This window comes from Mya arenaria, chromosome 6 (assembly GCF_026914265.1).
Source record: "Mya arenaria isolate MELC-2E11 chromosome 6, ASM2691426v1".
Classification (NCBI taxonomy): domain Eukaryota; kingdom Metazoa; phylum Mollusca; class Bivalvia; order Myida; family Myidae; genus Mya; species Mya arenaria.
In genome coordinates, this window is record NC_069127.1 from 26,780,733 (window position 1) to 26,799,245 (window position 18,513).

Sequence of the window (18,513 nt, forward strand, 5' to 3'; positions counted from 1 at the left end):
ACTACTTCCACTATCACTACCAATACCACTACTACTTCCACTACCACTACCGCTATTCCTACTGCTTCAGCAGCTGCCGCTGCAACTGCCACTGCCACTACCACTACCACTACTACTACAACTACTACTTCCACTATCACTACCAATACCACTACTACTTCCACTACCACTACCGCTACCACTACTAGAAGTTTATGTTTACATGTTGAAATAGAACGAATATAAAAACAAAAAATTAACAGCGAATGTAATATAAATTATCAGGCAGATGTAAACTCCCGGAAGAAAGCAGTTGTAAGCTCGAAGAAGTAAGGAGTTGTAGACTGCCAAAAGTGAGCATTTGTAGGTGGCCAGTAGTAAGGATTTTTAGGCTCTCGAAAGTGAGCATTGGTAGGCTCTCGGAAGTAACAAGTTGAGTACAAGAAGTGAGTAAAAGTACGGTCCCGAAAGTGAGCAGTTGTAAGCTGCCAGAAAGGAGCAGGAGGAGTCTATTCTGTATTGTACTTGTATACTGCCGGAGATGTCGTAAGCACCTGATCGTAAGCAATGATAGTCTCCCGTAAGAACACGTAGTTGGTTCTTGGTCGTATAATGAAAGGTCTAAGATTTCCACGTGGAGGGTAACTGAATCGGTGAGAAGGGTTATAAAAAGCAATGTAAACACATTTCAAACCTTAGAGTGAAGGTGTATTCAGATAATACAAATTTAAAGTCAATTTTGTTGAGCAGAAGTAAGAAATATGATATACAATCGGTTGCAGCAGATTTACCTTCTGCGAGGAAAAATAAAATAAGAGTAGTTCCAGAATGGATATCCCGTAAATCAGATTTGTTAAGTAGATGTGAGGATAGTGACGATTGGTTCTTTTCTGATTGCTGGTATCGCCTTTTGGACAGTACATGGGGTCCACATACAATATATTGGTTTATTGGTTTGCATAATCGAATTATAAAAGATGCAAGCGTTTTAACTACGAATGGTGTTACCCAGGCACTGATGGAGTCGATGCTTTTATATAGTTTGGAGTAATGATTACAATTGGTTTGTTACTCCACCACAAATATTGAATATGAAGTATAGAGAGATTTGAGCTGGAAAAGGTCAATTGCACATTAAATATGCCATATTGGACGTCATATCCTATTTGATCACGTATTCTTAAAAAACCGACATTCAAACAGGGTTAAACTGATTTCACACATAATTATTTGAACGATTTGTGCAACTTTTTGTAACACTTATGTTCCTTGGTTGTGTTCTTGTATATACATGTAAAAATGTATGAATGTGCGATTACTACTTCACTCCTCGGTTGCCAAACAAACGAGTATCATAATACCATAAAGTCACGGTGCAAGTCGTCTTAAAATGTCCATGTTAACTGCAGAAGCTCCTTAAAAAAGAAATGAGTTAGCTAGTTGATAGTTCTATATGTTTAAAACCGTAACTATTCTTATTTTATAGTTATAATGGTGCATGACAAGGGGATAACCGTTGGCATGCATGATGATGCTAGTAGCAGAACGTAACACTTCATTAGGCCAAAACAATTTATTAACATGAGATAAGCATAAAGTATGCCTTAGAATTCGATCTGAAGGGGCATTACCGCAGGATATGGCTATTGAATGGAAGATAGTGCCATGGCACAGAGTCCGAGGTTGCAAACAACATTTATTGGCAATCTCTTAACACATATATGGTAATCTTAGTGGTAGAAAGCAGGCACATTCGTGATTTTTATACTAGAAACACGTAAACAAACAAGATTTATATCAGTAGAGATGGTTATAAAGGTTATTGCGAACTTTTCAAAAAATAGCAATTATCAAATATACATACATTCAAACATAGTGGATTCAATAACTTCATTGGTGCAAAAGAATAGTAGATTTTGAAATCAATTCCTATAGAACTCTTGAAATTTAAGAACAAAAAATATCTTGAATAGACAATGCATTTCTGTAAACTTTTTATGTAGACCACTTCTGCATAGTTATTAGATCAAAAAATGTCTTAATGAAAAAATGTTGAAAATTAAACATTTCTGTTCCTTAATCGAATTTGAATAAGGAATATCGAACTAGTTCCTTATTCCTTATTCAACCTATTGCTCGTTATAAAGTACTTGAAACGCTCCATCCCTTTGAATAAGTCAACGCATTTATTCAAAATATTTGATACGATCGATGTTCAGTTCATATTTCATCATACAATGAGCAAATTAAGCACTTTCAAATTGAGTATTTTTTTGTAAATTCCTTTCCTTATTCGGACTTTGGAACGTTTTTAAAGCACTTTAAGCGCTAAAACTCTCTTGAATACACAATACATTTCTTTAAACTGTTTATATAGACATCTTCTGCATAGTTATTTTGTCGAAAGTGATAAAACGAGTAAGTTAATATTATTTGACGTTTTTAGGATTTCTGTTCCTTATTCGGAGTTTGGTACGTTTTAAAAACACTTTAAGAACTAAAACTCTCTTGAATAGACAATGCATTTCTTTAAACGTTTAATGTAGATCAGCTCAGCATAGTTATTTGATCAAAAATGTCTTAATTAAAAAGTTGAAAATTCACCGTTTCTGTTCCTTCTTTGAGTTTGAATAAGGAATAGGGAACTAGTTCCTTATTTTTTATTCGATTTTTTTCTATTTTCGTGCATTTTTTTATTCACAAATTTGTTTAATTGTTATGAAAATACGAAACACATAACAAAAACGTGAGTTCATGCATATATACAATTGTTTATTTTGAATAAGGAATAAGGAACAAGTTCCCTGTTCCTTATTCGAAAAAGGAATAAGGAATAAGGAACTAACTTATCGTCTTAAAAAACACTTTCTGCACTACGACCAATTTCTAATATTTTATACACTAGTCACGCTCCTTCAGAGACAAACACTTGCGATTTGACTTACTGTCACACACAATATCATATTATTTATTGATGTTTCCCTTTTTTCATCAACCTTTGTATCACATTTGTTTTAAATAGTTCCAACAATCCATTTTTAAGTGCATTGTCCTCTTCATTTATCGTCTCACTTTTTGGAATGCTGTCATTATTGAAGAGAGGTTCTGTAATGTTACCTTCAGAACAGAATTGAGTTTTCCCTTCTTCTGCAAACTCACGCTGACGAGATATTTTTTCATGTTCATCTGCTTTTTCTTGTGCATCTTTCAAGTCATCATTAAGTGCAGTGTCTTCTTCCATTTTCGTCTCAGTTTCATGAATGCCGTCATTATTACAGATAGGTTCTCTAGTGTTGCCTTGAGAACAGAATTTAGTTTCCTTTTCTTCTGCAAACTCACATTGACAAGGTTTGTTTACATGTTGATGCGGTGCATCTTTCTGTGAGGATCCATGGCCTGTACACAGACATCGGCTCCTCCGCCATATCACAATAGCAAAAAAGGTAGCAATTGTAATCGGCACAAAAATGGTCACATATTGTGTTGTTATACCATCTTCTTTGATAGATACTTCTCGAACATCATCCATACATATAAATGCATTCTCATTAGCACAATTTTCTGTCTCCAGATATATGGTTCCATTGACTTGTGTGATTGATAAACATGACAAAGGTACATTGACTTTAGTTTGGCCATCATTTTCAATAGCTTTGAAAGCTCGAAAACTGCCAAGCATTACGGAATACTTTACAGATTCTGGTATGCCTGAAATAAACGGCATTAGAGTTCCATTGTAAAGCCAACAATTTCGGTAATGCTCAAGGAATGTACTATTTTCTTTGTTGAAACAAAGTTCATTTAACCTAGGAAGACATTTGTTACTAAGATCACTATCAACACGATGTGTACATATGCCATATAACGAAGATGCACATTTAGTGTTATAGTACGTTGTTTCTCCACTTTCCTGAAACGAAGCCCCAAGACAGTTGAAATTTACTGATTTTGATTGGACTTCAAAGTGCATGTTTTCAATCAGTCTAAACACGAATATTCCATTGTTTATGTCCATGAAATCATTTTCTAAACATTCCGGTGAATGTGGAAATCTGAATGAATAAAAATAGCAGAAACATGAATTTTTGTAAATCCCAAGATATCCAATCGAGTGTAAAATCTGATCACAGAACACACTGCATTCGTAAAGGATATTGGAATAAAATGTCATGTTTCTCGCAAAACCTCGCTCGTCCTGGTTGCTAAGCCTCATGCAAGTATAGAGAGCTATATAGGGTCCAGTTTGAGCCTGCCCTTGTACCCATACAGATTCCCAGTCCTTTAACGAAACGTTGATTTCACATGTCATGTTGAGTAATCCACCGAATTTAAGCAATTGCTGTTTAATAAGACCTCCACTATTGTGACAGCTCACTTTTGCATTTGTGTAGTTGCTTAAATGTTCTTTTTCCCATTTAGCAATAATATGTAAACACAAACTTATCAATATAACAATGGTTTTATTTGGGTTTCCAAACATATCTATGATGATCTATCTGAACAATTAGTGGAACACTCGGTTGGGTTTCCTTTTTATACAGATACGGCTGCAGATAACACTTCTGTACGGTTTGGCAATGATAACGTGTGATCCTAACTCAGCAAAAAGTGCCACCTGGAGCTGCAATCCACCTGAAATAGGAAGTCACATTTGAAACTCTCACCAGGCTGCAGTTGTACACAATTGCAGAGCCGCATATTCGAATTTGGAGGCCTAACCAAAACAGTTCCAAAAAAGCATATTCTTTAAAATGATTGCTCCTGCCTGTTAAGCCAAGTACATGGAATGGAATTAAAAAGTGGATGAAATATTCCCATCGAAACATGTAATACGGCAGCAGAGAGGCGGAATCTAATGAATGTAAGCGGTGGTAATTGTTCAGAACTCATAAGAGCAAACTTCTTCAGGCATCTTCAAGCATCCAAAAACTGTCCTTGTATTTGAATATAAAGCAATACTAAAATATTGCTCTGGACAGTATTAAATGTGTCGACACCGACATATATTATTAAAACAATATCCCCCTCCAGAAACCTTTAGTTTGTGGCTAGGAGTTGACATTTGACCTAGTTGTTGATCCCACATTACCCACTTTCAAATTAATTAATAATTAATTTTTAAACATATTATCAAAGCAAATATTCTGAGTAAGTTTCATGAAGATTGGGCAAGACATATTGCAAACATACACCATCTAACGAATAGGACGGAATTTCTTAATCTTGAGCTTATAACCTAGTTTTTTATACCACTTGACTTATAGTTTCAAGCTATTCCAAAAGATCAATAAAGCAACTTTCTAAATAATTTTCATGATTATTTGCCTAAATACAATGTCTCTATAGTGTGTTCCGAAATATTTTCCAAGATTTAACCTAATAACCTAGTTTTTGAACCCGACTGACCCAATTTTACAAACTGTCAATATATCATCACGTGGATCATAACTGACCAATCCTTACTAAAATATAATTTCAGGCAGAAAACAAATCTCCCTTCCGAAATTGACATTATAACAATTTTAAAGTAAAATAACGACCTAATTGACCCCAGTGTCTTCTAGACAAAAATGTTATTATTATCAATAGAAATCTACCACACTGTAACTGTTGCCTGCGACGTTCAAGACAAACTTGCTCCTTGTTGATAATAACAAGAGCTGCCACTGTCGCGAATTGCGAGTAATGTTAAGTTGCTCCGAATATGAGAGTGTATGTTGCTCCAGAAAGGAACATTACAAAAATAATTTACAATATATGCTACAGTTATTAGGCGGGATAATATTTATTCCCCCGTTTGCTCCTGTACAAAGGCGGATTATTACATAAAATATTCATGTTATTAGGCGGAAATCTGAACTATATAAGGAGTTGATATTTTATGTGAAGAGAGGGTTGTTAGTTCAGAGAAGTCAAAATATGGATTATGTTAAAAGCATAAAATGATTTAAGTATTGTTTAAAGGTGATAAAAACGGAATTAAAAAGGTAAACAGGTTAACGTTGAAAGTTGTGTTTTCTCTCAGTGTGATAAAGTTAAATGTGTGTTTTCACCACAGCCACAGAGACAATGCGCTCGACTATTCTGCCGCTTTTAATTTCAAGGATTTGAAAGTTTTCGTGAAACATGCGTTGACCACTGTAAAATTAGATACCATGCACCTTCACAAGATTGTCGCAGTCAGATAATAAAGAGCCAGCAAATTTGCATTAAATGCAAAATAGAGTAATCATACTTGATTGTTTAAATTTTTAATGCCATACATCGAGTAGTTACTGAGTTATTGACATATATATGCGTTCATTCAACGGCTTTACCAGAATCTATAAGAGCAAAAATTATATCATATGACAGATAAAATTATTCAACTGGATTTAGTAGGTAGAGTAGGATTGGATGGACGTAAGCGGCATATCACAGGCAGTGTTTACCTAACGGTCTAAAAAAAGTTACTTCAAACACAATTAAAACAACAGTAAAACTTTTAAGTGGTATATGGATATTCATCCATCATACAAATATGGCGCCCCTATTGTGTTTCTACGAGAGGATGAGTTCTTTGGCAATAGAATGCCAGATAAAATTAGATGGCTTTATCATGTTAAGCTGTTGATAACGAATGGAAAAACCATAGATTCTGCACATATTAGAGAATTGAAACTAGTTGGTTGTAAGTGGGGAATCGATTTAGATCATTTGGAAGAATTTGATAGCTGAATGGCTACAGCTACGGGGTAATAGTATACATGCATTAAATAAAAAGAGATTAGATGGTGAAAATACGACGCGTATTTTTTAAAAAGAATATCCTCCCACTTGATGATGGCATTATCGAACGCAAGTTTACCCTTTTGGGCCTTGACGTTATTCAAAATATGCGCGCAAAAAAATCCGCATAGAGGGGAAATTAACAAATTGTGAAACGGGCGATAGGCGTGTAAACATGTTTTAAGGAAATATTGTCTTCCTCAATCTGTACAATTCGGGCAGTTTGTAGAACGAGTTTATCACTATGTTCAAAAATAAAGCAACAAGTAACCAGGTTGAACATTCCTGTTCAAAGTTCCACCATAATGTTCATAAATTCCAAGGCTGCCCGAACGACTTGGTTTGTAACAGCTGTAAACATTTGGATCACAAGCAGTCTTACTTCCCAAGTGATGCCCCGGATTCAGATAAAGAGTCCAAGGCAACTTTTGATATCACTCCGAACCAAAGACCCAAGAAGGCAACATAAATTTATAGTAATAAGCTGCAGCTTCGTGATCCCGGTCCAAGAAAAATGTCCTCCAAGAGGAACGCAATTAAAAACAGTCGGCAGCGGTCAATGGCTAATTTCGTAAACATGGCCGAGAAAGAGAACAAGCACGAGAATCCACACAAAAGAAAAAGTGGACCACGCTCTCACCTCACACCTGTTGACATTATACACGACAAATTAGATACAAATAAAAATAAAAAAGATGTGATTCTTTAAATTTCTTGTTTCGAACTATATGAAATTCTGTATTTATACACAGAATATGATTTGTTGTTTGGAATGTACTAAAAAAACATAGCGTTTATTAAATAGACGTTTGCTAATCATATACGACACACGTATATAATTTGAAGATATTGTCCCCAGAATAAGTCATCATTTACATATATAATTAGGATGCCCTTTTTATGTACATGAACCTTCTTTGTATTACCTTTATTGTGTTTTATATTTTTTAATAGGACGGCTGTTGCTCTTCTTATACTTCCTGTATTATATAAGACGCATGCAAAAGAAATATCGCCATATCTGTAGGCATACATATGATAGTATTACTAGTCAACTATAAATCGGATTCATTTCCATTTATCTACTATATCATACATATATACCTGATGTCACTGTTATTTATAAGTTAAAATGACCTTTATGTTTTATACAAGCAATGTTGACACGCTACATATATAAATTGACTTAAATGTGTTCTCTCAAAGGCTAAATGATATGTGTAGAAGTCAGATTTACATTTAAATAACTATATGATGTCATGTTAAATTTGAATTTTGTGTTTTAATTAAGTAGGCGGGAAGTGCATGTTGACTCATTGTGTTTGTAAAATTATGTTTAACTACTTTCACATTTTATCTCAGAGCTGTCAAGGGTGAAGAGATCATAACAAGCGTCTAAGTCTTAAAGATATTTATCTAAACTCAAAGCAGACAAAGCGTTTTGGTATGGACATTCTTTACTGATGTTATAGTTACCGGTACTCAAATCTTACATGGCTTAGACGGCTTGGTAATATTCAATTCAAATATAAACAACTACAGTGTGGGATGCTCTATTCTAAAGAAAAAGAATCTTAATTAATTGTTGCATTACCGATAATTTGGTCAACAACGGGTCGATATTCAATTTTGTTTTCAATATTTAGGAAAGGACGTGTCAAAGAAAGAGAATAATTCTTTTTAAATCAAAATAAATGTTGAGGTATAAAAGTTTTAGGAATCAATAAATAATACGAGGAAAATCCATTGAATATGCAAAATAAATAATAAAAAAGGTATCCAAGATAAAATAAAAAACATTTTAAAAACAAATAAACTTTCAAATAATAAATGGTATAAATAATGACGAAAATAATAAAATACAAATGGTTTTAGAGGAATTATATACACAAAAAGCTATGGGCACTCAAATAATATCCCGCATTCAATTTATACAAGAAGGTGAAAAAACAAAAACAAAAAAATACTTTATGTCCCTTTAAAAAAATCAAGACAAACGACGAAAAATCTGACTAAATTAAACGTGGATGGCCATTAATTTCCAGAAAAAAAGGTGATATTTTCCTAATGAAGAAGTATCTTTTATAGAAAATTATATAATCCGGATAAATGAGTGGAAAATGATATTAAAGATTACATTAAGAATACTCCTTCAGAAAGTAAGCTTAACGCAATAGAGGAAAATTGCAATGGATGTGCAATTATTAAGTATGTGTTGTGTTGTTATATTTTTTCTTAAGTTATTGAAGGCAGTAAAAGGTTATGAAAACTGTAGCAAAAACATTACTTTGGCATCACACGTACTGATTCCAGGTTTAACCATTTAAATGATCATGATGATACTATATGTAAAGAATGTATTCCTTACTGATACTATGAACATTCGATAATTGTCTAATACTAAATCGAAATGCTGGGTCCGATTCAACTCGAGTATCGATAGCAAATCGAGTCCGATTTTCAAACGCTACTTATCATCTTATTTTCATTCTATATGTAGAAGTAATGACCGTTAGAATCTTGTTCATTTGCATGGTAAAAGGTATTGAGGTCAGTCAAAGTAGACAATATAAGAGTTCCACTCAAGATAACACAGTTAGCAGATGACACAACTCTTTTTTCAAATTCTACAAATGATATTTAAAATGCATCACAAATCATTGCAGAATATGGTAATATGTCTGGACTAATGTTTAATGAGACTCAAAGGGAAGGTAAGTGGATAGCAAAAGACAAGGAGTATTCCATTAAAACTGGTAATATCAACTGGTCAAATGAACAAATTAAAGCACTTATAATTTATTTTGGTCACACATCAAGAGAGTGCGCATCTTTAAATTGGGATTATAATAATAATAATAATAATAATAATAATAATAATAATAATAATAATAATTAATAATAATAATAATAATAATAATAATAATAATAATAATATTAACAAAAAAATAAAAATAATAATAATAATAATCATAATTTTAATGATAATAATAACAACAACAACATTAATAAATTGGAAGTAGAAAAATGCGAAGTTATAGTACAAAATTGGTCAAAAAGAAAACTTTTATTGAAATATACAAATTATAAAAACGATTCATTTTCCTAAATTCACGTATGCCTTTCATGCATTGTCCGTTCCCAATTATTAAGCAAAATCATATTAAGATTTTTTGGGATGACAAAAAAAAAAAAAATAAAAAAAACGAAGAACCCTTATTGCTGCAAATTTAAAAGGTCGTTAAAACGATTGATTTAGAATCTTACATTCATTCAATAAAAATGAAATGGGTGAGATCTTTAAAATCGGGAGAGGAAGCACACTGGAAAGTTATATCAAAATATATAATGCAAAAGTTTTGAAGGGGATTTTTATTTTTTTTCAATGAATTTTGAAAAGCATAGAAACAAAACATTTATCTGCATTCTATCGAGATTTTATCGCTCTTTGGATAAGGCTCAAATGTTAAACCGGATTCTCCAAAGAATGTTTATGCGATCAGGAACCTAGTTCTTATGGGCAATAAATTCATCTCCCATTTTTAACTAGATTAATCCTGGCATACTTCATATCAACGATATCTTAAATGAAAACGGTAAAATTTGTGAGGAGTGTTTTAACCAATTACGCTATAGGCAAAATGGGATAATAGAAATAAATATTTCAAAACATGCTTTCCCCAAAAACAATTGGTTACGAATTATAAAAAAAAACAAGTGGGTCAAACCATAGGGAATATTATTTTAGTCGGTTGACCCGTGGTGTTGTATCACTTCTCGCTGCTGTATCGTTCGAGACCGAAGATCGAGGGCGATACGGATTCTTGAGTCACCAATGAATTGATAATAACAAAGGAAAATGTCCGCAATTTTAAAATTGATCTAGAAACAGGGAAATCATCTAATTCACTATACATTTTATTATACCCTATTTTAACATATTTCACATTTTCCATGGCGACAATCATCAGCCAATATCGTATCCCATTTGTACAACGTTTTGTTAACAATGTTGATCTTCCTAGTTCCCCATATTCAAAGTAATTCTGAGTTTGTGCTCTAACTCCTAATAAATCTTTACAAAAAAATAAATGTACTCTTTCTAACTGTAAACTATTTATGTGTATCCCCATACTTCTGGACCATAGCTTAGGATCGGAGAAATTTACTTGTCAAACCAATTTAAACTATGATTTATTGACAATGAGGTGAATTCATTTAAACAATTCTTAAGTTTAAACATTACTTTGAGAGCTTGTCCTGATAGTGTTTCAAACGAATTTGTAAAAGACCCACCTGTGGTGAAACCAATACCTAGATATGTAAATTTAGAAACAATTTCTAATTCCTGGCCGTTATATAAAAAACTTTAATTTCTCCTCAACCTTCCACCTTTTTAAAAAACATTATTTTAGTTTTAGCAGAATTTACAATTAACTTCCATCTATTGCAATATTCTTCTAACAGTACTAATCCTTTCTGTAGACCTGTTTCTGTTTGCGAAAATAAAACAATATCATCAGCATAAACAACAAACATAATTTAAGAATACCCACATCGACCCCTCAAAATTATGAACAACCAAGTACTCTTCGATGTCATTTAGGTACATCGAAAATAGAAATTAGGATAATGGTTCGCCTTGACGTACACCAAGAAAACAATCAATGTCTTTACTTAGTGTATTATCTTACTTAACTCTCGATTTTACATTATAATATATAGATCTTATTATATCCAGCATTATCCCCCATTATAAGTCCCAATTTAATTAGCTTGAACCCCAAAACCCCTCGTACAACATAATCAAAGGCCTTTGTAAAATCAATAAATGCTGTGTACAATTTAAGTTTTTGTTCAATAAATGTGAAATAATACCCTGCAAAACAAATACATTATCAACAGTACTCATCATCTGACAGGACTGTGATTTGCGTTATTAAATCATACTTTTTATCAAATTTAGACGTTTAATAAAATATTTACATAAGAAATTAGATAAACTGTATATCGTTTTTTTAAGTTGAAAGTAACCTCTATGGCGCCTATGTTCAATTTCTAAACAGTGTGAAGATGGTCTTAATTTTGTTAATGCATGTCTATGATTCTTGTTTTCTATAATTGATAAGTGTGGAGATAACTCAAATACAAGTTAAACTTCCTTATATAATGCGAGAGTTGGTTAGTTATTTACAGCTAATCTCCAAGCAATAATGTATTGATCCTACAGTCTTTGCTTTAACAAAACCATAAATACTTTTACATTCACAGATTGCGGATAATACCAAACATCATTAAAGCCGTCATAAAACAGTAAATGTTTCACTTTAAAAAACCAATTTTCAACGCCATATTCACACTGCCTTACGGGCTTCACTATACAAAGAGCTGAGCATGCAATTCCCGTTATAATTTGTGACAAGCTTAAACCAGTAACTAATAATTTTGCATTGCCTAGTAATGATTAGCGGGTAGCGTCCGATCTCTCCATAGACCGCTGCGTTCACTGTTTACATCTTGACACCAAAATATCGTTTGAGGAACTTCCTGTGCAACATTTCCGCCTTTTTGGCTGCTGAAAACCCCCATACGTCGCCACAGTAGCACAAAATGATGACACATAAGAATCAAACAGATTTATCATAATGTTTAACGACGCTTCAATCCCCTGTGTTATGTCACAACGAGTGCAAAGATTTCTCCGCTTTTGACGCTAAGGCATCCATCCCTTTTTTTAAAAGACCCGTTCGAACAGAACATGAACCCAAGATAAATAAATTCGTCCACCACGTCGACCGCTGTGCCATTATAGGTCCAAATGAAATTGTTTAAAGCTGCTCGCCCCCTCTTTTTGAAAACTATTATTTTCGTTTTCTCTACATTGACATGTAGTTTCCACCTGTCGCAATAACGTGATAACAAGTTGAGAAGGTCTTCGAGCCCTTCCGGTGTTTCACTCAACAAAAAACAGTCGTCGGCGTACAATATTAGGAAAATGTTTATTCCGTCTACTGATAATCCAGGAAATACGTTATCTTGAAGTGAGTGTTCCAATTCATTTAGGAAAATGGAAAACATTATGCAGGAAATTATCTCCCCTTGAAATAAGCCTATTTTATATGCGAAGCGTTCGGAGACATTTTCACAGTATTTAAAACATAATTTAACGTCATTATACATATCCCGCAATATTGCAAACATCTTGCCGTCGACCCCTGCTTTAATTAACTTGTACCACAATGATACTCTTGAGACAGAATCATATGCTTTTAAAAAGTCCACAAATGCAGCATATAGCGGTTTCTTGTCAGTAAGACACCTTTTTATTAAGGCATGTAAAACAAAAACAGCATCAGATGTTCCGTGCTTTTGCTTAAATCCAAACTGGGCATCTGAAAGTTTATCAATTGCATTAGCCCATATTTTTAACGCTCGTTTATAACAGTAGTGAATAATTTCGCAAGGCAACTTATCAGAGTTATCCCCCTGTATTTGTTGGGATCGTCAGCAGGTTGTTTTTTTAGATTTCAATTATAACTCCGATTGAACAATTTTTTGGGTACACACCGGTGTCAAAAATCTAGTTAAAGAGTTCTGCGAATGGAAGCACAATAATGTCTATTGTCTCTAAAAATACTCGTTTATCAAATTATCTATACCAGCTGCTTTGTTGCGTTTTAGTTTACTACACGCTTTCCGGACTTCTTCGAGTGTATTTCAATAGTCGAGTGGTACATATGATGGTTGGTCGATTCGTTCCCTTTCGTTAAATCCACCCACAAATTCAGTAACATCCGGTTCATCGTTCGCCATTCCCTACGAGAGCTGTTTGAAGTGTTTAAAGATGTCCTCACTTTTTAATGTATCCGTATCTGTTCAAGCATTGCGCGGGCCTTAAAATATTTTCGAGAACTCGCGTAGTTTTTGTTACGCATTTCATTCATCGATCTGGCTCTATTCCTGTTAAATTGACGTGTTACCTTTCTGACATGGAATTTGTAGTCACGTTTGTGTTGTAGGAATTAACGTTTACACTCGTCATTTCTGTGACATAGGACAGCCTGTAATGACTGCTTATACAACGATTGTTTGCTTCGGTGATGATTTGTGTTCCTTTTCATAGTCAGTAAAGCTGTACGCAGTGTACTATGTGACGTTACGTTGAAAGTACCCGTTCGCTTTTGATGTGATTATATTACTCAGACCGTTTACTTTTTCGTCAATACTCTTGTTTTCATCATTAATTAAGGCATTTGCTTTGTTGTAATATAGCCACAGAAACGATCTCTGTACTCTTCATCCCACTTATAAATAACTTTCGTTTTCAACTGTCGATCTGCATTATACGATCTTACTGTAATTAAAAATGTTAGTGGCGCATGGTTTGAGAATTCATTAAATTCATTGACTCCAAAGTCTGATATGAATTCAAATTTTGTCAAAAGCAGGTCTATTTCGCTTTCACCGTTATGCGTTATGCACGTGATTTTCCCGTTATCGCCATAGGTCCCTGATCTTCCATTCATAATGCACACATTGACCGCTTTACCTAACTGTACCAATTGTTCACCGTAACAGTTACTCCCTTGATCTGATGACGCCCGCCGCGGGGATTTTTCATTTAGCTGTTCACTGAATTCTAGGCCGTTAAATTCCTCATTTTCAATGAAATCGATATTTCGACCAACCCTACTGTTCATGTCACCAAACATCACCGTGCGTCCATGTCTGGAGCACTGTGCATTATCTTGCTCTAGCGTCTCAAATATATCCCGATCATAGAATGCGTGTATAGGAGAACTTTCTGGTGCAATATATGTGAATCCCAAATACCAATCTTCATTTTTACCACAAAATACTTTTTTCAACCATTTTCAACCATACTTTAAAGTCAAATTCATATTTTTACTTATTTGATGCCTTTGCGGACACTATCTCTGATGTATATTATTAAGCCACCACTTGCCCGTTTTGATCTCCTGTTTTGAAACCGCCTATATGAATGGATAGGCCTGCTAAACCCCGTCAAGTCAATCTTATATGACTATGTAGTTCATGTCTCCGACAAGCAGATGATATCGTTACAACACAATATATCCATAAAATCCTGTGATGTGCGCTTTAGTTCATATAGTCCTTCAACATTCCATAACAACACACGGACACCGCCCTCTCTGCACTCCTTTTTCTAAACTTCCGGTTCGTACAATTGTCCAATAAACAGCTTGTCCTCTTTAAGCATAACCTTCTTCCCCTCGGTCTTTGCATTTCGAAGAGCGGGCCCAAGCGCTTTCCGCTTATCAGCAATATCTTTCGGGAAGTGTTGGCTCACCCCAATAGGTTTGTTTGCAAGTTTCCTGGCCACGAATCTAACTTTTTCCCTACCATTGTAGTCCTTGTAAGTAATAATCACCGGCCGTGTTTTGCCTTGTCTATACCTTCCCATTCTCTCTGCTTTGACTTCAATTGTTTCGGCTTCTATGATTTTCATGTCATTTTCAATATGTCCACGATCTTTGCTTTTGATGTATCAGGGTCCTCCGTTTCGCTGTCTTCGACTTTGAAAAACAAAAGGTTGTTTTTCAGCTCAGCACATATTAATTGATTAAGCAAACATTCGCAACCCTCTTTCTCAGTTTCAACACTTTTCATTTTATTGCGGAACCCGTCAAACTGTGTTTGCTTTTCTTTTAAATCATCAATGGTTTTACTGTCGTATTGTCGACTGGTCTCAAGGGTGGTTACTCGGTTTTCCAAGTCCAGTACTTTTGATGAGAGATCGTTCATTTTAACCGTTATTCCGTTCACTGTCCTCTGTATTGTGTCAACCTGCTCTTATTTATGGTCCATGGAGTCTAGACGACCGAGAATTAGGGATAGCGGGTCCATTCCCGGTGCCGGCATTGTAACAGGTGTGCTTGTGTATTGGTTTGGTATCATATTCGCCGCCGGCGTTGTTGGTGTGAACATATTCATGTTGCTTAACTGCGCTATGACGGTGATCCTTGGCCTTGACCTTGACAGCAATGAGCAGACTGATTCAAAGATTTGTAAGCATAATTTCCACTTTGAACTTTGTGCTTGCTGCATGCCCGAAATTGGCGTATAAGGCTACTAGCTTTCGGTCCAATTTTTGTTTCTGTTGTTGCTGGGGTAAACGGGTTTTTCGTTTTCCGCCCATTTGAAATCAGTTCACTGCCAATTGTCATATTCATTATCCATATCTATGTGCATAAGCGACACATATTATGACCTTACACGTTCATGTACACTTTATATACACTTTGTACACACTTTTAATCCAAATATAATCCAAGTAATTACTTTGATAACGAGTTTTATCCAATATGTACACTGAGCAAATATATTTCCGCCATTACTTCACGCCGTTTAAAGCGCTGAAAGACTGCCGGTGAGCGCATGAAACACGCAAACACTAAGTCATTTCAAACGAATAACGATGAATTGATTTTATTCATTTTATGAACTCGCTTTAATGTAGATGAAATAGGATATTTGTAATTTTAATAATCCCAAGTATATCGTCCCGATTTAATGAAGTATCCATTGGCATATGAGATTCTTAATTCAAGTTTCCTTAGTTTGAACCTCTTTAAGTCAGTTTACGATATATTTTTTTTATATTAATATGCCATTTGACGCCTTTTGTAAAGGTTTTAATAAGCATTTACATGGCTTCATTTTGTTTTGGTTTGTTAAACTCAATGTTTGTAAATGAAATTACAAACAAACTATACGTAAGATTCAAGGGACAGAATGAAAATGTAACTTAATATGCTCTTTCAATGGCTAAATTTGCATTCGAGAACTTCTTCTGTTAACGTAGTTTACATATTCACAACAGGCAGATAAAATTTCATTTGAAATAGTGCTATAAAATTTGATCAATGTGCGGTTCAGAATATATTTGTTTTAAAGGGATAAATATGTTTTCCTTTTTTATTATAAATGTACAGTTAAATTTGCAGGGTGATGTGGAATCATAAGAGCATTCATTTGAACTTCAAACCCGCGAAGTCCATTTTGATATTTTGTGAGTATTGCATAGCATGACCTTACGGTAATATAGAACTATAAGAAAAATACTGGGACAAGTTTATATGACTAACGTATGGTCAGGTATAAAATAACAAGTAACAGCTATTTGCCGACTGTAAAAATAAATGTAAAAACTATAATTTAAGTTCCATTTTACTGTATACAAGATTATTGACTTATTTAGAGGATTAGATATTTACAAAAAAAACAATAAAACATGAGATAATTCCAACTGTAAAAATAACTCTTAAACTATTATCTTAGCAATGAACGCAATAAAACTTCTGCAAGATTGTAATTCAACTACTATAAATAAAATGACAATATCTCGGTGAAATATAACCTTAGCATTGAATGCAATAAAGCTTTTGCAAGATTGTTATTCAACTGCTAGAAATAAAATGACAATATCTGGGTGTAATCTAAGCAGTAGGGCAACTCTCCATATACGTTCTTTAACACTGAAGAATACCGCTTATCTCACGATTTAATCAGTTAAACCATACAAGTTTAATGTGATATATCGGTGATTCAAACAATAACTACGGCTCGTAAAACGTCGATTAATATGGAATTTAAAAGTAGATTATTTTAAAAAATAATATCACTATACGACATACTTGTTATAACTTCTGTGGTATTTTGTGGTATTTATCATTTAACGTTTTATCTTTATTAATGTAGGTTAAATAGCATTATTTTGACCACGTAGTAGTAAGTGACTAACAGTAAGTGCTATCTTCTTCGCGAAATACCTCTACACCTGTTTCTAAATAACCCACTTTATAACTCAAAATAACGGCTTAACTGAAACTTCGCGGTTAAAGTCTGCCTAATTGATTTTAGGGTTTTCAGAGCTCTTTCAAAGGATTTTAATTTTGCGATATCTCCTATGTTAAACTTCGAAAACGACAACGCACAAAATAATGATGTCCATAAGCTAGTTAGTTTTCAAAGAATTAAACAACGAGCTTTGGTCAACGATGTTGAGGGGATGTGCAACTATCTCACTCTGAAATTACAGCATTGTCCACATGTTCACTATGCCAATACTGACAATGTAGTAAATCGTATGACAGTTGAAAATTTATTTTGGTAAAGTGAACCGTGATTATCGATTAAGGCAGCATACGAACGTTTTGGTGCGCGTAAATAGCTCTTTTTAACATTTTAGTCAGATTTTAAGCGGACGACGGCGTCTAACGGAAAAAGTGCATAAGCAGGTGTGCAATTTGAGATCTGGAAAACTGCAATCGGTTCGCATACAAACCCTCACAACAAGTGACCAAATGTGTAACACTACGAACAGTGGCGCGACGTTTGGCGAAAAAAGGTCATCAGCAAAATAATATACCCAAAGATACACAAGCACTGAACATGGTTAACTTTGAAGTATTTATTAATCTATTTTGCAAAGGAAGCTGTTTAAGTTGACATCAATATTCGTTTAGTCCGTTTCCTTGAGAAAAGTGAGGTTAATAGAACGTGTCCAATAGGGCTCGTTCCCTCAGCATATTTCACAAGAAGCCTACACCTTACCACAATACCATTCTCCCGTCACATGGTTGACCGGGTACCTGGATGAAACCTTCATTATTTCATGTGTTTGATTTATCTTTACTAAGCGAAATAAGAAGGTTCATATCAAATGTTTCCGGCTACCTCATCAGCATAAAGAAAATATCATAAAACGTTTACCCGACGAGC

At 34.2% G+C, this 18,513-nt stretch overlaps 1 protein-coding gene across 1 annotated transcript in view; it reads right to left on the reverse strand.

Moving 5' to 3' along the window:
- Positions 1 to 1,672: 1,672 nt before the first annotated feature.
- LOC128239257 (uncharacterized) overlaps positions 1,673 to 18,513 on the reverse strand; it is a 44,341-nt gene continuing 27,500 nt past the window's right edge. Inside the window, exon 2 of the mRNA XM_052955821.1 lies at positions 1,673 to 4,611. Within this exon, the coding sequence (XP_052811781.1) occupies positions 2,948 to 4,459 (1,512 nt within the window). The 5' untranslated portion in view covers positions 4,460 to 4,611 and the 3' untranslated portion in view covers positions 1,673 to 2,947. The remainder of the gene's footprint in view (positions 4,612 to 18,513) is intronic.